This window comes from Myotis lucifugus, unplaced genomic scaffold, assembly GCF_000147115.1.
Source record: "Myotis lucifugus unplaced genomic scaffold, Myoluc2.0 scaffold_328, whole genome shotgun sequence".
Classification (NCBI taxonomy): domain Eukaryota; kingdom Metazoa; phylum Chordata; class Mammalia; order Chiroptera; family Vespertilionidae; genus Myotis; species Myotis lucifugus.
In genome coordinates, this window is record NW_005871376.1 from 955,845 (window position 1) to 977,454 (window position 21,610).

At 50.1% G+C, this 21,610-nt stretch overlaps 1 protein-coding gene across 2 annotated transcripts; it reads left to right on the top strand.

Moving 5' to 3' along the window:
• Window positions 1-8,148: 8,148 nt before the first annotated feature.
• CHMP7 (charged multivesicular body protein 7) lies at window positions 8,149-21,398 on the top strand. 2 transcript variants are annotated; one of them, XM_006100742.3, is made up of 10 exons: window positions 8,149-8,721; window positions 10,731-10,902; window positions 16,536-16,721; window positions 16,857-16,990; window positions 17,691-17,739; window positions 17,951-18,070; window positions 18,407-18,505; window positions 18,717-18,777; window positions 19,608-19,787; window positions 20,015-21,398. In XM_006100742.3, the coding sequence occupies exons 1-10, from the start codon at window positions 8,423-8,425 to the stop codon at window positions 20,065-20,067; spliced, it is 1,353 nt and encodes a 450-aa protein (XP_006100804.1). In that variant the 5' UTR covers window positions 8,149-8,422; the 3' UTR covers window positions 20,068-21,398. The 2 variants fall into 2 exon arrangements, with proteins under 2 accessions (XP_006100804.1, XP_023620088.1); XM_023764320.1 differs by having other exon boundaries at window positions 8,329-8,551.
• Window positions 21,399-21,610: the final 212 nt, after the last annotated feature.

Consider the following 21,610-nt stretch of genomic DNA (forward strand, 5'->3'; position numbering starts at 1 on the left):
TCCCACCCCAACCTCGGCCGCTTGGCACCTGCAAGCGTAGGCCCGGCATTCCGGACTTCGGCCGCTCAGGGCCTATGCACGGGCCTACAGGCTCAGAGCGGCCTGGCTCCAGAGGACGCCTGTCCCTGTGACAGGGCTGTGGCCAGTTTCCCCTGCTGCTCCCAGCCACTCCTGCTGGGTTTCCCCTCCTGCTCCCAGGCGCTGTGGTGGGTTTCCGCTCAGCTCCCAGCCACTCCTGCTGGGTTTTCCCTCAGCTCCCAGGCTCTGTGGCGGGTTTCCCCTCCCGCTCCCAGGCGCTGTGGCGGGTTTTCCCTCAGCTCCCAGGCGCCGTGGCGGGTTTCCCCTCCCTCTCCCAGGCGCTGTGGCGGGTTTCCCCTCCCTCTCCCAGGCGCTGTGGCGGGTTTCCCCTCAGCTCCCAGGCTCTGTGGCGGGTTTCCCCTCCCGCTCCCAGGCTCTGTGGCGGGTTTCCCCTCTCGCTCCCAGGCTCTGTGGCGGGTTTCCCCTCAGCTCCCAGGCGCTGTGGCGGGTTTCCCCTCAGCTCCCAGGCGCCGTGGCGGGTTTCCCCTCAGCTCCCAGGCTCTGTGGCGGGTTTCCCCTCAGCTCCCAGGCACTGTGGCGGGTTTCCCCTCAGCTCCCAGGCTCTGTGGCGGGTTTCCCCTCAGCTCCCAGGCACTGTGGCGGGTTTCCCCTCAGCTCCCAGGCACTGTGGCGGGTTTCCCCTCAGCTCCCAGGCACTGTGGCGGGTTTCCCCTCAGCTCCCAGGCACTGTGGCGGGTTTCCCCTCAGCTCCCAGATGCTGTGGCGGATTTCCCCTCAGCTCCCAGGCGCTGCCCATTCCCCTCCGAGCCGCTGCCCCTCCTCGCAGCCGCTGTGGCTGGGCTTGCCCTCCCACCTCCCACCTCCCACCGCTGCAGCCTTGGCTCCGTTTCTGTCCTTGAGGCCTCTACTTAGCTCCCTTCTGTACCTCTTGGCCTTCATGTTGTCCTCAGTCTTCCCTCACAACTGGTATATGCAAATTAACCGCCATTTTTAGGTTCTATAATTGAAACATTGTATCTTTTGGAGCTGTTGCTTCAGGAGCTCAGAGCCAGGCGGCAGCAGGTGGGGAACCTTGGCTTCCTCTGTCACTGGAGCAAGCAAGCCTCATGTTCCGCTTCAAGCTGCCTGGCTGCCGGCCGCCATCTTGGCTGACAGTTAATTTGCATAAGGATATGCTGATTAGCCAATGGGAAGGGTAGCGGTCATACGCTAATTACCATGTTTCTCTTTTATTAGTGTAGATATTTTAAATTGACTTCAGAGAGGAAGGGAGAGGGAAAGAGAGATAGAAACATCAATGATGAGAGAGAATCATCGATTGGCTTCCTCCTGCATGCTTCCTAACTGGGGATCAAGCCCAAAACCTGGGCATGTGCCCTGACTAGGAATCAAATAGTGATGTTCGATTAGTTGATGCTTAACCACTGAGCCACACTGGTGGGGCAAGAGTTATTGAATTTTAGTTTGTTCAACTTTTTACTGGTTAGGATAGAGTGATAACTTCCAAGTTACTCACATGTTGGACTGAAAATAAAGAGCAAAAAGTGAAGAGTGGAAGAGAAGACAGTAAAATTAAAGAAGGGTAAATTCTTTGGGGTGAAATTGGACAATTTCACAAATGGTCACTGACTGGGTAATTCTAAAAGATTGTGGTCATGAATGGATAGACAGCAACAGCTTCCTATGGTTTAAATGCTTTGGAAAAATAAGCAAGGGAATTTCCCACATCTGTGATTGCTCTAACCACTCAGTAGGCAATTAAATTTAGAGGCATTTCATCTCAAAACAGCTAAAATAAAATAAATCATTCAAATAAGTAAAAGTTTCTACTATTTTATTAGTATATTATATTTAGACTAGAGAACCGGTGCATGAATTCGTGCACCATTGGGGTCCCTTGGCCTGGCCTGCAGGATTGGGACAAAACTAGCTCTCTGACCTCCCTGAAAGGGTCCCAGATTGTGAGAGGGTGCAGGCCAGGCCAAGGGACCCACCAGTGCATGATGGGGCTGGAGGGACACGGGAGGTTGGCCAGCCAGGAAGGGACCGCAGGAGGGCTCCAGGGCATGTCCGGCCCATCTCACTTAGTCCTAATCCCTGATCGGCCAGACCCCATCAGCAAGCTAACCTACTGGTTGGAGCACCTGCCCTCTGGTGCTCAATGCACGTCATAGGGAGCAGTTGAGCAGACTTAGCATATCATTAGCATATTACACTTTGATTGGTTGAACAGCTGATGGGAAGACCGGACACTTAGCATATTAGAATTTTATTATATAGGACTAGAAGCCCCGTGCACAAAAATTTGTGCACTGGCAGGGGAAGGGGGGTGCGGCTCAGCCCAACCTGTGCCCTCTCACAGTCTGGGACCCCTTGGGAGATAACCACCTGCTGGCTTAGGCCCACTCCCCTGGTGGCAGATGGCAGGCCCGGATCCTGTGCTGGGGCGGGCGGCAGCTCGGGATCGCGCTGAGGTCCCTGTGGATGTTCAGGCTTCGAAAGCGTAGGTTTTCTTTCTTGGTTTTGTTTTTACTTCTTGAAATTGAAATGTGTTAAAAAAAATTTTTTTTCTGCACCTTTTCGGGTCCCAGGGACCCTGCCACGCACCAGCTGTCCTTTCCCAGCTCGGTGCTCCTCCAAGCTTTTCACGGAGGGGCAACCTTTTAGGTTTCAGGGTGCGTTGAAAGAAGCCCGGCTTTCTGAAAGCGAGTGTTTGATTTGGGGATTTGTGGTCTGGCTGAGGAGCCCCCAGGGCCCACTCAGAACAGTGGGGGCAGCCACAGTGAGTGACCAAAGAAACCAGAGAAAAGTTACGAGACAATAAACGATTCGATTTCTAATTCCGCACATTGCAGGAGCCGAGGTGTGCCCGGGATTTTCCAGGGAGTGAGTGAGTCAGTGAGTGAGTGTCCACTGCCCCTCACACAGCCGGCCACTTGGAGTGTGACTTTCGCTAGCAAGGGCATGGATGCGGCCACCTGGGCCTTGTTCCTGCCTTTGCAGATGCATGTGTGTGTGTGGAGTGGGGAGAAGCAATTAGGACCAGGAGGCGGGTACGTGCTCTGGGGGTCATGAGGACAGCGAGGCCTAGGTGCACCAGACATGCAGGGGTCACCGCCCAGCTGTTGGGGCCAGCAGGGAGCCGCGGTGGCCACCTGACCCCGGGATAGCTGGGAGCCAGCGCTGCTCCGCGGCACTCTGCTTTCCCCACCCCAGGAGGCGCTGTTTGTCAAACTTGGCCGCCTTGGCAGGAGGTGCCTGCATGTTCTCACCGGGAGAATTGTTCCCTTTGCAGTCTTTGGATCTGGGCTCAGGAACCTTAGCCTCACAGAATGGTGGGGAGGGGGTGGGGCGGGTGGTGTGTGTGTGCAAAGAAAAGGGGTCTGGGACCCAACAGTGTCTACGTTTTACCTGTGAATCCCACCAGGCCTCCCACCTTCTAGGGCAGGAGAGAGGAGGCCGCTGGTGCTCCCCATGCATTTGGGGCACGGTGCCCAGTTACTTGCCTCTCAGTGCGAGCGGGACTCCAGCCTGGCTTGGGTTCAATCACCACATGTCTCTGGAGGGCCCCTTGGCAACCGTCTTGGCGCAGAGAGCGAAGGCGCCTTCCCTGGGCCTGACAAACCCACCCGAACGTGGCCTCCCAACCTTTGTGCGAAACTTCACAGGTTGGGGTGGCCCTTGCTTGCCCGGCCCACGGGCAGGGTGACCCCGCGATGCAAGGCAAAGCCCAGGAGCACTTGGGGCCTGCGTCACTGACCCAGGGCAGGCAGGGTTTGCCAGTGTGTGGCTGTTCCACCCTCTCCTGCAATTCACTGCACTTTCCAGGTGCCTCCTCCTGGGATTTCCCTCTTCTCAGGCTCTCCTGGCCCCTACGGCCTCCTTCCCTCCAGGGCCCGAGGTCCATCCGGCTAAGGGTTTGGGGTTCTTCCTCTGGCCTCCCCTGTGCTTGGCGCCGACCCTGACCCCAGGCGGGAGCCAGGCTGGAGGCCAGTAGCCGCGTGGTATGAGCGTGACCCCCCCACTCCCAGGAGGATGTGGGGGCGGGCCGAGCCTGCAGCTCCGCACTGGCCGGGAGAGCCCGAACCTCCGGCCTTAGGTGCACTGGCTCGCATTGAGTGGCCTGGCCGCGCAGCCTGGGCCTGAAGCCACCAGCCCTTGGAGGGCCCCTGCGCCTGTCCGCACCCGCGTACCCCCAGCCCGGGCTTCTCCTCACCGGAAATGCACTTTATTACACTTTGGAAGGCTGGTAGGATGCTCGCAGACTCCTCGGGCTCTCTCTGCTGCGAGCAGGAAGGGGCGCCCAGAAGTGGGCCCCTTGTCTCTGGTGGGCAGGCTCGGGCTCAGGCGAGGGGATGGACACCGCTTGCCTTCGCCCCAGCCCCCGCCCACCCCCGGATCGCATTGGGACCTGTCTCCGGTGGGCGGCAAGGGCTCGGGCGAGGTGATCGGCACCGCTTGCCTTCATCCCAGCCCCCACCCACCCCCAGATCGCACACGGGAGTGGGCCCCGTTTCTCCTGTGGGTGGGGAGGGCTCCAGCAAGGTGATCAGCAGCGCTTGCCTTTACCCCAGCCCCTGCCTGCCCCCAGATCGCACACGGGAGTGGGCCCCGTGTCTCCGGTTGGCGGGCGAGGGCTCCGGGGAGGCGATCAGCGATTGCTTTGCCTGAGCCCCTGCCCCAGGCCGCACGTGGGGGCCTGGATGGCGGCTTGCGCTGTCCTACCCTGCCTGCAGTATGCAAATTAGCCGCTATCTTTGTTGGCGGTTAACCGCCATCTTGGCTGGCGATTAATTTGCATATCTCGCTGATTAGCCAATGGGAAGGGTAGCAAAGTTACAGTTAATTACCATGTTTCTCTATTATTAGATAGGATAAGTGTTCTTAGGAAAAAGGATAGGCCTTGATGGAATTACTTCTATTTTTTTAAAATATATTTTATTGACTTTTTACAGAGGAAGGGAGAGAGATAGAGAGTTAGAAACATCGATGAGAGAGAAACATTGATCAGCTGCCTCCTGCACATCTCCCACTGGGGATGTGCCCGCAACCCAGGTACATGCCCTTGACTGGAATCGAACCCGGGACCCTTGAGTCCACAGGCCAACGCTCTATCCACTGAGCCAAACCAGTTTCGGCGATGGAATTACTTCTTCACTCATAGTTTGATTAATTAAATTCATTCATTCATTCAACAAACTGAATCCTTAGGATGTACCAGGCACTGTGCTATACACAAAATTAAGAACACTGTTTCTGCCATCAAGTCTCTTAAGCTAGTCAGAGAGACAGGCTCATAAATGGAAACAGAAAATAATGTGGCACATAAAATGACAGAGAGGTATACAAGGTGGTAGAAAGAAAAGGAAGGACATTGAATCCAGCCTGGAGCAGGAGGAGGAAAGGCTTCCAGAACACAGTGGTGCCTGAATATTAACAAGCCCAGCTTCTTCTCCTCTATATCTCATAGATTATGTACAATGTATTTTTTGTCTCATTCCTCCTTTAGCCAAGTCCTGAGGCTGTAACTCCTAGAGATAAGAACTAGAAATAACTGGATAATGTGACAGGGCATGCATATTTCTGTAAAGATAATGAGGCATCCCCAGCAAGCAGGAGAGAGGACATGGAGCATCGTGCAGCTTTACGGAAGTGCTGCAGTGTTTGAAGCCTCAGACAAGTTCATGCATGATGGCTGGAGTGAGGCTGCATAGGTGTCTGACCACAAACACATTGGGGCATCAGCAAATAAATATCACTGCCACGATATGGTGATGTTTAGGTGACATTTTGTTCTTTGAACTCTCCAGAGCTCCTGCAGTCTACACATCTACAGTAGATCTTAATTTGGAATTAGAGAGTGGGTGCTAGAAAAAAAACTCAAGGAGAACCAAGATGGCGGCGTAAGGTACAGACCTGTTGTGTCTCCCACAACAACATCGAGACTACCAACTATAAAAGAAACAGCTGTCATTTAGAAAAAAACTCAAGATCATAGTGCAGAAACCTTTCATTCACCGCGGAGGCCTCTGAGAGGAAATTGGCCTGTCTGAGGTCATGCAGCTTATTTATTAAGAGAGATGAAACCAGAATGTGGATCTAGGTCATTTTTAAAAAAAAAATATACATGTTTTTATTGATTGCAGAGAGAGGGAGAGACAGAAACATCAATGATGAGAGAGAATCATCGATTGGCTCCCTCCTATATGCCCCCTACTGGGGATTGACCCCGAAACTCGGGCTTGCGCCCTGACCAGGAATTGAACCATGACTTCCTGGTTCATGGGTCAATGCTCAACCACTGAACCACACTGGCTGGGCAAGGTCATTTATTTATTCATTAAAACAACTGAATGATATCTAAGTGCTGAGTGCTGAGTACAGAGTATGAAATTTATATTCATTGATATTTCTCTATGGTCTTGCTGATTGCAATCTCAGGTTTCATTTAACATATTCCTCTACCTTCTGGTTTATTGATTTATTTTATCTCCAGGGTCACACAGCCAGTGAGCGGCAGAGGCCAGATTCATATTCAACTCTGGTGGCTGTTACATGGTTCCATAAAACAAATCCCTTTCACCTTTTAAATAGTTCAACGAAAAAGAAAATCAATTTATTCTTCACACACTGGACACATGTTCATTGCTCATATGTTGTTTGTGAGAATCTTATATATATGAGCTCTCATTCTAACACAGTTCTAAGATATTAGAAGGGCGAGGTTGAAGTTATGCACTTTTCAGTTTATGACATATTTCTTCAGCACCACTATATGTCATAGCAAGATACTATATGTCATTGCACCTTCCCTCGGGGAAGAGGGAACAGGACACAGAATAGTAAGTGCTAAACTGTACAGCCCAGGAAAAAGACCAACAGTGCATCAGGACTGTCTGAGAAGGTTTTAAGGAAGATTAGAACTGAGCTCCTAAATCAGAATATTGATACTGAGAAGGAAACACATGCAGTAGGGAGTGTGGACAATATTAACCTGGCAAACTCAGGGAGGCCTGCATGGCAGCCTTACAAACTCAGAGGCTGAAAGTAACCATATGGGACAGTCTGAACTTAAAACTTAACTAAAAACGAGTCATGGTGAGTACTTACACCTAGGCTGGTGTCTCCCTTGAAGAGGTCAGTCTTTATCCTAACTGGGCCTCTTGTCTTTTTGTATGTGCCTTAACACACCTTTGGGAAGTCAGAGTAACCCCCTTTTCCCAGACTCTCAGGGCGCAATCTCCCACCAAAGCATGAGACCACCGAACCCCTCATCAATATCTTGTTGCCCAAATACCATCTGTATGTGCTTTAAATATCAATTGTTAACCATCCTGTATCCGCCAATGTAATAGAAGTATTTGTATCTTCATTTTAACCCAGTGGTTCTCAACCTTCTGGCCCTTTAAATACAGTTCCTCATGTTGTGACCCAACCATAAAATTATTTTCGTTGCTACTTCATAACTGTAATGTTGCTACTGTTATGAATCGTAATGTAAATATCTGATATGCAGGATGGTCTTAGGCGACCCCTGTGAAAGGGTCGTTCGATCGCCAAAGGGGTCTCGACCCACAGGTTGAGAACCGCTGTTTTATCCACTCTGAGATTTCCCTGCTTTGCTTTCTCCCGCCTCCCTGACCTACCACCATGTAACCCTCCTTGTGCCTCCTCCTTTGATAAAACAAACTGCAAAACTGCCATTCTCTGAAGCACTTTCTCATTCCGTTAAGATTTTGCTTCCAGGCAATTGTCAATCTGGCTCAAATAAACTCGGAAAATTTCTCTGTATGTTTGGACGTTTCTTACACTGCCCGCAGTAAGAGTAGCCGACGCTAACATACCTCTCAGTCAGCGTGTGCACTGTCACGGCGGGGGCGGCCCGCCGACCGCCGACCTCCGGGAAAGGAAGTGCAGTAGGTTGGGTTTAAACATCTGAACGTAGGTAGGTCGAGCCGCGGTACATGGCGATCCCCCCGGGCCATCCGAGAGCCTCTGGCGCCCCTTAGCGGAACTGCGGTTCCACTATCCGAAACCACAAGGTGGAGGCATTATCATTTTCCTCCATAAAATGCTCCCACAAACCACGGCTCGAGGGTGCGCTCTACGCACCTGCACGCTACGCAGGCGCAAAGCTTTTCTTTCCTCACAAAGACGGCGGGGGGTCGGGCCACGCAAATAGAGTCATCATTCCGCTTCTAGGCGCAGAGGGGGCGGGGCCACGCATGCGCCGTGAGGACGTGTGAGACTTATTTCACGCGGGGAGATGGTGACGTAATGACAGAGGAGGCGGTGGTCAAAGAACGGAAGCCGGGAGGGAACGAGGGCGAAAGGGGACCCGGGCCAGGCTGGTGTTCAGAGTCTTGGCGGGGCTGGGGTTCCGATGTGGTCCCCGGAGCGGGAGGCCGAAGTCCCGGCCGGGGGAGACCCGGCGGGCCTGCTGCCCCCCGAGTGGGAGGAGGACGAGGAGCGCATGTCCTTCCTGTTCTCCGCCTTCAAAAGGAGTCGCGAGGTGAACAGCACCGACTGGGACAGCAAGATGGGCTTCTGGGCGCCGTTGGTGCTGAGCCACAGCCGCCGCCAGGGGGTGGTGCGCCTGCGACTGCGGGACTTGCAGGAGGCCTTCCAGCGCAAGGGTAGCGTCCCGCTGGGGCTGGCCACGGTGCTGCAGGACCTGCTGCGGTGAGGGCGGGCCCGGGCCGGGGCCGGGGCCTGGGCTGGGGGCGGCTCCCGAGGGCAGGGGTCCGCGGGTTCCCCGATGGCGCACGCACCGCGCCCAGCCGGGGTCTGCCTCAGAGCAGCCTCCGTGTTGGTTCATAGGCGAAGAAAGAGGACGACCAGGCGCCCGGGGTAGGGGTGTCCGCGGGGAGATGGAGACGGGTCTGGGGATGGTCCGATTAGAGGCGATCCCGGCGGTAAGCGGAGAAGCCCGCCTGGCGGAGGTGGCGGGGATCTGTCTGGACCGGAACCCGGTTCTGGGGTTATTTCCTAGGGCCTCCCACATGTCATCACCCCGGAACAGGTCCGGGAGGTTTACTGAAGGAAGGAAGGTCAGAGGTAAGAAGGGGGCCGTGCTGGGGAAGAGGCCAGGTTGTAGGGATCTTGCCAACAGCCCCAAGCACAAGCCGTGCTCCTGGCCTATCTTGGCTTGTCCTTGGCGCAGTCTCTTTGGAGCAAAGTACCTGCCGGATGGTGAGGGCCTTGCTGAATGTCCCGGCGCTCTGAGGAGGTCCTGCAGGTGCCGCCTGTGCCACAGGTGCAGCGTTTTGGGTACCCGAGGCCATAACATGGGTACCTAACAGATGAATAGCGCTTCAGTGTGCAGATACTTCGCATAGACCTTTCCTCTGACCTCCTCAGCAGTCCCGTGGACAAGATGATGGAACTACCCTCAGCAGTCAGAAAAAACAGCCTCAAACAGACCGAACGATGTACTGGGGGTTACTCAGCTACTTAGAGATAATGCCAGGACCGGACCCTCGTCTTCTGATTCTCAACCATTTGCACATCACATTGTATGTATCATCCTGAGAGCAGCCTCGCCAGCCCCGTGCCTGCCTCCCTCAGTGAATGAAGAAGAAGTCCATCAACTTTGCGATGCTTTTAGCTTGCTGTTCTTCCTGATTCCAAAGTCTCCCTTCTCCCCAGCGCCTTCCCATTGGCTGACGTGGATGGAACAAGCTATTCTGAAACTTCTCTTTTCTGAGCAAGTGTGCTGTGGACAGAGTTTAAGTACATGCCCGAAGTGGGGTGCAGGGGAGACGGTAGCTGAAGAGGTCACTGAGGGACAGGACCGGTCTGGGCTTCCTTATTGCAGCTGGACCATCCCCTACCACTGCCGATGCAGAGTCCTTTAATTCCTCAGTTTCTCCTTTCCTGACTGCTGGCACTCTGCTGGCACTTCCTAGTGTTTGACGGCATCTGGAACCTGAAGAATTTCGGAGGAAGATATGCTCCGCGGAAGCAGCATAGCACAGTAGTTTAACAGCTTTGCTTGAGGGCCAGTGGCCTGGGCTCAAATCCTAGTTCTGCCACTTGCTAAATTCTGCGACAATGGAAAAATTCTCTGACCTCGGACACATTGTGTGCTTAGTTTGACCATTTGACCAATTATAAAATGGTGATGATTATTGTGCCTAGGTTTATTGTGAGGATTTAAAGAGATATTCCTTGCATAGCCCTTAGCATGGTGACTAGCATAGCCCTTAGCATGGTGACTAGCCCATGGTAAGCATCCGTAAATGTAGCTACTACTACCAGTACCATGAGAACAGCAGAAAACCCTTTCTCTGAATTCTTTGTATTCTTATGACTTGCATTTCATAGTGATCCATTACTGTTGTTTTCATTTTTATCGTTTTTGAGCTCCATTTGTAAGTTTCATCATAGGCCCTGCAGCCCCTGTGCCTCTGCAGTCTTAGTGGAGAGCTTCTGTTTTGGAGCCAAATTATAGTCTAGATTTGGCCTCTCCACCTTCTCAGCCCCTCCGTCTTCTCATTAGCTAAAATGAGCTGTGAGGCTGAGAGCCGGAGCATAAACATAGTAGCTGCTCGTCGTAGCTGGCACAGGGTAACTGCCTACTAAATGGTGTTGATGGTCATGACAGATTCCTCATTTGGGGTCAGGGGTATGTGGGGACTGGAATGGGACATTGCGTTACGCCTACTGTATGCCCTTTTCTTTCTTTGCAGTCGCGGGGAGCTGCAGCGGGAGTCAGACTTCATGGCTAGTGTAGACAGCAGCTGGATCTCCTGGGGGGTCGGAGTCTTCCTGCTGAAGCCCCTCAAGTGGACTCTCTCCAACGTGCTCGGGGATAATAAGGTTCCTGCCGAGGAGGTGCTCGTGGCTGTGGAGCTGCTTAAGGTGGGTGCTCGGGAGGGAGGGCTGGGTGTCCTCTGGTGTGCTGCCGGCTCCTCCACACCCCTTCAGGCATCACTAGAAGAAGAACATAGTTTTTTACATGGTGATGGGCAGTAACTGAGTTCACCTAACCTCCCTTATTCCGTACTTTATTCTGTAGCATTGTTTTGTTTTGTTTTGTTTTTAATATATTTTATTGATTTTTTACAGAGAGGAAGGGAGAGAGATAGATAGTTAGAAACATCGATGAGAGAGAAACATCGACCAGCTGCCTCCTGCACATCTCCCACGGGGGATGTGCCCGCAACCCAGGTACATGCCCTTGACCAGAATTGAACCCGGGACCTTTCAGTCCGCAGGCCGACGCTCTATCCACTGAGCCAAACCGGTCTTGGCCTGTAGCATTGTTTAGTTGTTAGTTGGACTGCTACATCTCAAAGGTGATTCTCTGTCTAGGAATTGTCAGTAACATACAGTAGATTATTTTCTGTATTTGCACAGATTCGTGATAAGCTAACAGTTTAGAAAATGCTTTGCCTTCTGTAGTTTACTGACAAGCATTTCCTGAGGACCTTGTGACTGTCAGCTTTGCTTCCCACAAATCAGCAAACTAGGTTCAGATTTTCTCTTCTCTGGCTATAACCTTCCCCATTCCAGCTTACTACAGGCCTTACAGGCCACCAGGCCCTGATCCCGTCCTGCTCTCCTGGTCAGTCAGCCTCCTGGCCTGTTTCCCTACCCAGCCTAGAGCATGCAGCTATGCCTGCTTCCCTCCTTGTACCCTCAGCTCCTTTGCCGCTCTCCCGGTCCACAACAGTGGCACCAGCAAATCCACCATCTTAGCTCAACCCCACAGTCTCCATCCCTGCCAGAGAAAGTCACCCTATCACCAAAATTGGGTCCCTTTCACAGTCCTGGGCGTTAGGAGGACCCTAGAGCCACTCTGCAGCCTGGTTTTCTTGTCCTGGCCCAGCCCCTCACACGCTCCCTCCATTCTCTGCCCTCTCCGCTGTCTGCAGACACTTGATGGAGAAGGTAGACTCTCCTGCGTCAGCGCCGTCAGTGTTCTGTTTACTGCCTCCACTGTAACCTCCTCTAAGCCCTTCCTCCTGGGCAGAGCCCAGAGGTGAAGTGCCCTTCCTCTCTTCCACTGGGCTCTTGAGTCTGCCCCTACACTGCTTGCCCCCGGCCCATCAATTAGCCCTCGATCTGTATATTCCATCTCCCTCTCTTTGGTGCTCACCACCTTCAGCCTCTAAACCCACTCGACTCCTGTGTGGGACCTGGGCCGCTGCCTAGTTCCTGCTCTGTCTCCTTCTTGTCCAAGCTTTGTCATCACCACTTCCTCGCCTCCCACACTCTCTTTGACCTAGTGCCCACCTGCTTCAGCCCTACTTCTCCACCAAAACTGCTGTGGACAAGATTAGAGTAACCTTTGAGAGGCAGAGAGAGGTAGGGAGGGGGAGGAAGAGAGAGAGAATACAGGTGCCTGAACTGTGTACTTTGCAGAAGCATACTGCAGACAGTAGCTATATTTGAAACTGCAGACCAAACCCAACATCAGGGTCCTTGCATAGCCCTGGAGGCTTCCACACAGCTGGATGCAGCTCAGAGTCCCTTCCCCTGCCCCAAGAGAAGCTCGTTTCTCCTCCTCTCAACGGACCTCCAACCTCTCTGCCTCAGACTGAGAAGGAAGCCTCCAAAATCTACCACCTCTCCTAGTGCCCCAGGAGTTTTGACTGAGCAGTACTTATTTCCTTCAGGGGGACACCTCTCTGCCCCACGGCACCCCGCCTCCTCCCTCATGGATATCCCCCGACCCACTGCTTAGCCAAGGCCCCAGAGAAGCTATAGGGTGGTTTGGGGGGTTCTGTGCCAAGCCCCATTCCTCTGTGCAGTCTTACCTCAATGTCTCCAACCTGGAGCAAAGGGAGACAGATCCATTTATCCCCACACGAGTCCAAAAACAAAGTTTGGACTCAGTCTTTTGAGAGCAAAGGCAGAGATGGAGGTGGAAATGGAATTACATAGGTCTTCCAAGAACCACCTAATATTTGGCAGCAATGTAGTTTAATCCTTTTTAGGTAGAAAAATAAATCTTCTAGCTCTGTAGGGGCATGGTCCTGTTATATCTGTACCCAGTGTATGTCACTAAACAGAACATGTACTATTTAATCTCATTCTGCTTTCTAATATTTGGTGACTTCACTGTTTTCTCCTGGAATGGAGACTTATTTATCTCCTTGAAACTAAGGGGTCTTATCTGGATATTTTCTGAAAGAAAGAAAACCTACTTCTGAGGTAAATTGATTTTCTCAAGTCTAGTTATAGAAAGCAATCAGTCATTTTTTATTTGAAAAAAGTACAAAACAAAAAATTTGCCCATTGATTTTGCTATTTTAAAAAAGTATACAAAGAAATGAAAATTTCCTTTCTGTTCATCCCATTTCTGTCTCTTTGGGTATGTTCCCTTCCCAGGTGTGTGCACAGACGCACAGGCGTGTGTGTTTGTGTGTGTGTGTGTGTGCGCGAGCTAACAGATATTTGTTATTGACCCTGTCTCACACTATTATATTACTTTACATTCTATTTTCTTGTTAGCATTCAGTACTTCCTGAAAATTTTTATCTACTTGTTTGTTTATTGTCCTCTACCAGAAGAGAGCAGTTGCTGGGACCTTGGGAGCAGAGTCAATGAATATTTGTTGAATAAATAAATGAATATGCACATACATACATATGTATGCACATATACTCCATTTTTTCCCAGAAGTGGAATCTTATTTTATCTGTTGGTCTGCAACCTGCTTTTTGCTCTTTTCACTCTAATGTATCATGAGCATCTTTCCAGGTCCCTCCACAATATAGATTTACTGCATTCTTTTGGATGGCTGCATGATAATCTATAAATATGCCACAATTTATGCAGTACTTACCACACGGATGGACAGTTAAGTCACTCCAATTTCTCTGTTACAAAAAAATATGTATTTGACAGCTTTGTCTGTACATCTATGTACTTCTTTTATTTTTATGAAATTGACTTCTGGAATTGTATATGTACATTTTACATTATAACAAATTGTCAAATTACTTTTCAGAAATTTGTACTAATTTGCACTTTCTTTAAGACTACATTAAGTGTCCAGTCTCCCCACATTCTCCGTCAGTACTGGATAATATCAGTCTTATAAAATTTGCCAATTTGATGAACAAAAATGATACTTCATCAAATCAAAGGGTTTGAGCATCTTTTCAACTATCTATTAGCCATTTACATATCCCCTTCTGTGAATTGCCTATTTATATCCAGTTTTTATATTGGATTGTTAATCTTTTATATTAATTCATAGGAATTGTCTATGTATGATGTATATGTGTGTATGTGTATTTAGGTTTAGGGCTATAAATACTGTTTCTCAGTCTCTTGTTTGCTTTTTATTTTTATGTATGATGTCTTTACCATATAGAAATTTTCCTATTTCTGTAGTCAGATGTTTCCATTTTTTAAAAAATATATTTTTATTGATTTCAGAGAGGAAGGGAGAGGGAGAGAGAAATAGAAACATCAGTAATGAGAGAGAATCATTGATTGGCTGCCTCCTGCACACCCCACACTGGGGATCGAGCCCGCAACCCAGGCATGTGCTCTGACCAGGAATGGAGCCATGACCTCATCATTCATAGGTCGACACTCAACCACCGAGCCACGCCAGCCAGGCTCAAATTTTTCTTTATGGCTACTGAATTTCTGGTCTTGCTTAGGAAGGCATCTTCTACTTTAACATTTTAAAAATATTTTCTTCAGATTATTTTACACTTTCATTTTCTCCATTTAAAGTTCAATAATTTGGTATTTATTTTTGTATATGTGGTGAGGAAAAACTATTTTCTTCCAAATGGATAACTCGTTGTTTTAACATCACTCATTTAAAATGTTGTGTGCCATTTATCTATTTGTGTATTGATACCATCCTGTAACTTTATACTAAGGGTTGTTATCTGCTGGGGCAGTCAATCCAAGGAAAACTTTAGGTTGTATCTTAGTAGACTCTTCTGCTGCCTTTGACACTGTTGACCAGTCCTTAACATTTTCCATTTCCTTGACTTTGTTGTCATTATACCGTGGGTTCTCCTTGGTTCTTCCTGAGCAGTGTTTCTGGATCTCATTTGTGAGCTCCTTCATCTCTTAAATGTTGGTCTTCCTTCAGTCTATTACTTCACTCTATGAATTTCCTTGTGATTTTAATTACCTTCTATCTCCTGTTTGGGTATCTCCTTGAGCTTCAGATTTGTATATCCATTTATCTGCTATATAGGTTTTCTTGGATGTACCTCAGGCATCCTAAACTAACATATCCAACATAGAATGTTTTATCTTTCATTTAAAATGTGTTTTCTACTCCTGTATTCTTGCTGTTAACTAATAGGATCATATTGACCCAGTCATTCAAGCCAAAACCCAGGAGTCTTGCTAGACTTCACACCCAGTTACCATGGCCTGCCCGCTTTATATTCTAAATGTTGTTTGAATCCATCCTTTCTCTGTCTCTGTTCAGTCCCTCATATCCTCTTGCTTAAATGTTTCCCCTTCCTCTAAGCCTAACTCCTACAACCCATCCTTTCCCAGTTGTCAGCTAGATCTCCGTTAATCTAACCATGTCATTTCCCTTCACTGACTCCCCACCATCTGCCAAATGAAGGACAGCATAGGAGATACTACACTTGTACAAGATGGAAGAGCTTCTACTCTTTCCCCTTCCCATCTGACCTATAAATACCATGTTGACTCAGCCTTCGTGCCATTGCTCTTGATCACCCTTCTTCCTGAAATGCCCAGCCCATTTGCTTCACCTAGAAACTCACTCACCCTGCAACAACCATTTGTTGCCAAACGACCTCCTATATCAACCTCATCTGTATCAGAACTCTCCTCTCTCCTCCCAAATTCCTGGATATTCCCTCCCTATATTTTCACAGTGTTCTGTGAATACCTCAGTAAATATTTCTGGTGTGCAGAAAACTGAGAGAGTAATTTGCATGTAGGAGGAACACAGGGGCATTATTTCTTGAAATCTTTATTTCTTAGACTTCTCGCAAAAACCCTGTCCTACCTCTTTGTCTCATATTCTCTCTTGAGAACAATAATGTTCTCATTTGCAGTATTGCCAGTTGGCATACAAAGGGAAAGACCAAGATTGGAAGGGAATTTAGAGGCCTTCAGTTTGTGAGCGGGATGCTGAGCACCAGTGAGACTGACTGGTTTGGGGTTGCACAGGCTGGGCTGAAACCAGGCATCAGCTGTCGTTCCTGGCCATTCCACCACACCGCACCGCTCATTCTTCCCTTGGGGAACCATGCGCCAGGGAGACACCTAAATATAAAGTCCCAGATGAGGTGCAAGCACAGCTGGCTTCCAGTATATCATGTACCTCATTTCATCCATATTCACCGAACTCCTCCAGCGTTTAAAAAACACAAATCCTGTTTCTTTTCCAAAGCTGCCACTTTAGGGAAGACAGTATGGCACCCTCTGCTTTTGCCCTAAGTGATTGTTGTTTGGAAGCAGGGGGTCAGGGCTCACTGGCTTCTGTGGGTGGTGGTCAGGCCTGTGAGCATGTTTTGCTTTCCCTGCAGGAGAAGGCTGAGGAGGTGTATCGTCTGTATCAGAACTCCCCTCTCTCCTCCCACCCTGTGGTGGCCCTGTCGGAGCTGAGCACCCTCTGTGTGGGCCCCTGTCCCGACGAGAGGACCTTCTACTTGGTGTTGCTGCAGCTACAGAAAGAGAAGAGAGTCACAGTCCTCGAGCAGAATGGGGAAAAGGTATGGAGTTCAGCTGTTCACTCACTGACTCCCCGATGACTCATTGAGGATGTGCAGACATGCCACCAGCATTCCTGCCTGGGGATGTCTCAGCATTTGTGGGAGGGGCGGCAGTAATTTGTCCCTGTCCCTTAGATTGTAAAGTTTGCCCGGGGGCCACATGCCAAGGTCTCTCCTGTCAACGACGTAGATGTTGGGGTGTACCAGCTGATGCAGAGTGAACAGCTGCTCTCGCGCAAAGTGGAGTCCTTATCCCAGGAAGCAGAGAGGTAACTACCCTGAGCCGAGTGCCCCAACCCACCCTGCTGCCCACAGCCAGCAAAGAATTGGTGTCCGTGGGCTCTTTAAAATAAAAGGGTTATCTTTTGTTGTTGTTAATTACAAAACTACTCACTACACAGAATATCACAAAGGAGGAAAAATGAATTTTAAGTCTTCCGCCAAAGATTATGACCAATCACATTATGTTTATGCTCTCCCACACCAGTATCCATTTACCCAATATTTTTTGAGCTAGGCCTTGTCTTGAGGACTTGGATACAATAGTGAATGAGACAAGTCTCTGCCTTTGAGAGGTGTCTGAGGGACTCCTGCTCTTCCCCTCGCATGACCATGACCGTACAAGGCATCTGTGCCACAGAACACTTCTCTAAAAAGTAGGATTTATAGACACTGGATTAAGATGTACTTGTTCACTCCATCTTACCTGGGAGAAACCCACGGGATGTGTCCAAAGTCGTCGTTGGTGTTAGATATCTAATTCCGAACTCCTGGCTCTCAGAGGCCTTGTTGGCATGCTCTCTCCCCCTTTGGGTTCTCGGGCTTATTTCTCAACTTGCAAGAGTTTGGCAGTGAGCTGTCGGGCATCATTTTTCTTGCTATTGGGTGGAATGTGTGGATCTTCAGATCTGGAGGTACCTCCACCCCATCCTATGCATTGTCATCCCGCTCTGTCCCTTTGCTTCATAGGTGTAAGGAAGAAGCCCGCCGAGCATGCCGAGCAGGAAAGAAGCAACTGGTAAGTTTTCTCTTTCCCCCCCAGCTGTGTACCTGCGCCCTGGGCTGGCAGTGACAGGTGCCTCAGCAGTCAGAGAGGGTGGCCCAGGCACCACAGCTTATTTTACAAATGGGAGGGAAGGAGGCCTGGGATGATCTTAGCATCTGGGAACAGCTGTCTTCCTCTGGCCCTTCATTCTGCCCAGTCTGACCAAGTCTCCATGCTCCCCTAGGCACTGAGGTCTCTCAAAGCCAAACAACGGACGGAGAAGCGCATTGAGGCCCTGCATGCCAAGCTGGACACTGTTCAAGGCATCCTGGACCGGATCTATGCCTCCCAGACGGATCAGATGGTAGCCACTGCCCCGCTGCCCCAGCACTTGTCTGGTCCGTCCGGCACCCTCTCATCCCCTCCCCTGCAGCTCTGCTGTTTGGAGGAGGCCTGGGTTCTTTAAGGATATGGCTGCCTGAGCCTCTTTTGTTGGGAAGCTTTGGCCCCAGGGGACGTGGGGTGAATCAAGCCTGGGTAGCAAAAAAACACCCAAGCTGTTCTTGGAGATGAAACAATGTTAATCAGCTTAACAATAACCCACAACCTTCAGACCCCAAAGCTATCCTTTGGAGAGAAACAACATTGTATGAATTTGTCCAATGTTCTTCATTTGCACTAATAACTGCTTTCTCCTTAGGTTTTCAACGCTTATCAGGCTGGGGTAGGAGCCCTAAAACTCTCCATGAAGGATGTCACAGTGGAGAAGGCGGAGAGCCTCGTGGACCAGATTCAGGAGGTGCGGGAAGGCGCTGGGAGGGACTCTGCAGAAGGCAGTCCTGAGGGCAGATGGGACTCTCTCGTTTCCTCTCCCCAGGCTGGCCTCTCTCTCTTGTGAACTTGAGGAAGCCTTCCTTGATTTTCAGATGAGATAGCATTACTTTGCAACCCTGAACACTGAGACCCAAAGAGATAGCACTCAGTTCAAGGCCTGTGCTTTTCCCTTACAGCTGTGTGACACCCAGGATGAAGTTTCTCAGACTCTGGCTGGTGGGGTAACCAATGGCTTAGGTGAGTGGACACTGTGGTTCGTTCGTTCTTCCTTCCTACGAGGACTTCATTCCCTTGTACTTGGGTAGGTTTGGTCATGGATCTGCCTTCCTGGTGCAGGCAGGGCTCTCCTTCCCTGCCCTCTCCCTGGGGCTTATTCACAGGCTGCTCGGGAGGAGTTGTCAGTTCCTCCCGCTGTGCTCCAGCGCCCCTTACTGACTAGGCTTCTGACTGGAAGATGCTCCTTCACAGGCAGGAGGAAGCAGGGTCAGTTCTGTGGAGTTAGCAAAATACACCTTCTTTTTTAAAAATATGTTTTATTGATTTTAGAGAGAGAGAGAGGAAGGGAGAGGGAGAGAGAGAAACGTTGATTGGCTGCCTCCTGCATGCCCCTACTGGGGATCGAGCCGACAATCGACATGTGCCCCGCCTGACAAGGAATTTAACAAACGGCCTCTTGATGCATGGGATGACACTCAACCCATTGAGCCACACCAGCCAGCCACATGATTTTTTTCTTTTACCTGCAGGGAGGCCTGGACTTTTTTTTAAAGCCTCACCACCCCAAGGATATATTTAGAAAGAAGAAGGAAGAGAGAGAGAGAGAGAGAGAAACATCGATGTAAGAGAGAAATATCGATCAGTTGCCTCTTGCATGCGCCCCAACCAGGGACCGAACCCACAGCCTTTTGGTATATAGGACGATGCTCCAATCAACTGAGCCACCCAGCCAGAGCAGGCTTGGACTTCCTTGATAAAGCTGAGCTGAGTTGTGCTGGTCTCAGTCCTTGACTCCTAAATGCATTTTCTCCCTGGACAGTATATGTCCTCATATTGTCTTTTCTTTCCAGATTTTGACAATGAGGAACTAGAGAAGGAATTGGACATCCTTCTTCAGGATACCACCAAAGAACCTTTGGATCTGCCCGACAACCCCCATGAGTTGTTTTATACCAACAGTGTGCCTATCCCTAGGATCTCGGACGCTGAACTTGAAGCTGAACTTGAGAAACTGTCCTTATCAGATGGAGGTATGGAGCTGTATCCCAGGGCTGCTGGTGGGCCTGGGGCCCTCTGGCTGACCAGAGCCACACAGGGTTGATGAGTCCCAGCCCAGTTACTTAGTTGCCAGGGTCCCAGAGCCCGGTGAGGGAGCTGCGGGTTTCTTGTGTGTATTAGGACTCAGTGCCTTCACACTGGGATGCTTCCATCTTAAAGGTCTTCCTGGTATCACGTTCATCATTTTTTCTCCCTGCAGGTTTGGTCCCAAGCAGGAAATCTCCAAAAAGGCAATTGGAACCGACTCTCTAAGCCATTGTTTGACCCTCAAGTGAAGGACCTTCCTATAAAAGAGAGACCGGCTTGTATGTGTGTACATAGTTATTTAAATGGAAACCCTCAGAGGAGGAAGGAGAGCCGCTCTGATTTATCTGGATGCTGCCACGTACTACAGGACAGATCGTTTCTGGACGCGTGCTCCAGAGGCCTGCTCCCAGCTGGCTGTGGACCTGCCTGTCATCTTTATAGTGCCACAATTTATACAGTTCTGTGTTTGCCCTGTCGTCTCTCATAGCCTGCAGTTCTTGCCGTTGGCTCAGTTAGGTTTGTCTTTACCCACCAATGGAGGTGAAAGTTTTGCAGCTTTGCTAAATCAAAATCAGTCTTCTCCCCCCACCCCCACTGTTTCTTAGAGGAATGTATTCTGTCTGTAAGGTCAGTTAAGGAACTTGATCCAGTCCCACTCTTCTTTCATTGGTAAAGAGAAGAATGAGAATCAAACAGCTGCCACTTTATGCAGAAACATACAGTGTAAAAGGTTCTTTTCTAGGGTCATTTGTCAAATTCTCCAGGTGTTCAGAAAAAGAGGTCACCCTGAGTGGCTGAGAAGCATGACATGTGGAGGGAGCTTGTGTGGTGGTGGTCGCTGTTGCCTCTTCTAAGCAGGAAGATCTGGCTGGAGAAAGGGTTATTCTTGGACTTTTGAACTTGAAAGGGAGAAGCCCAGGTGACTGCAGGGCCCCAAGTGTCCAAATCCCGTATGCTTTTTTAAAGAGGCATAATCTGCCTTGCCCCATCATGGAATAATTTGAGACACATATATCAGAACAAGCCACACAACAACACACCTCCCCTCCTTGAGCCCGACACAACAACAGGTTCTGTGAATTTCAGTAGCATTTTGCTCTGTGCCCACTGCTCAGGGCAGGGGACCTAAGCCAGGCTGTGCAATAGAAGCAGAAGATCAGGGCCTTCTGTTGGATCTGCTACGTGCCTCCCAGTCCTGCTCTCCACCTGTCCCTGCCTCCTCGAGCCCCATCTTCCTACTCCTTTGATGAATGGGGGAGGATGGCGTAGTGGGACAGACAGGAGGGAGTCTGAATGCTGTGGCAACAGGGAGAAGAGGAGGACAGCCACACTGCCACTTTGCTGCCACCATGCAAGTCCTGCCTGGAGCCGCTCCTGGCCCCCCACCTGAGGTGGTGTGGGCGAGGGGAAGAGTTTGCCCCAGGCCAGGAGCTCAAATCACCTTTCAACAAATGTCTCTCCCACTGGACCTGGGTCAACTGAAATGTAGGGAGGGAAGAGATACAATCACTATTTTTTCTTTTTTATCTGGTAAATAATTAAAAGAAAAAACCCAAGTGCTTGTCCTTGTCCCTTCTTTAGGTTGCATAAAGTTTCATGTTCTTTCATGCCTCTCCACCCCTACCTCCAACATTCATACCCACATGGCTTTCACGTGGGGCTACAGAAGTGAGCAGCTTCATAGCGTGAGTGCTGAGCTTCTTTGAAAGCCGGCCAGTCTCACTGGTGGTTCTCACATGCTGTTCTGGGGGAGGCTACATCCATTGAA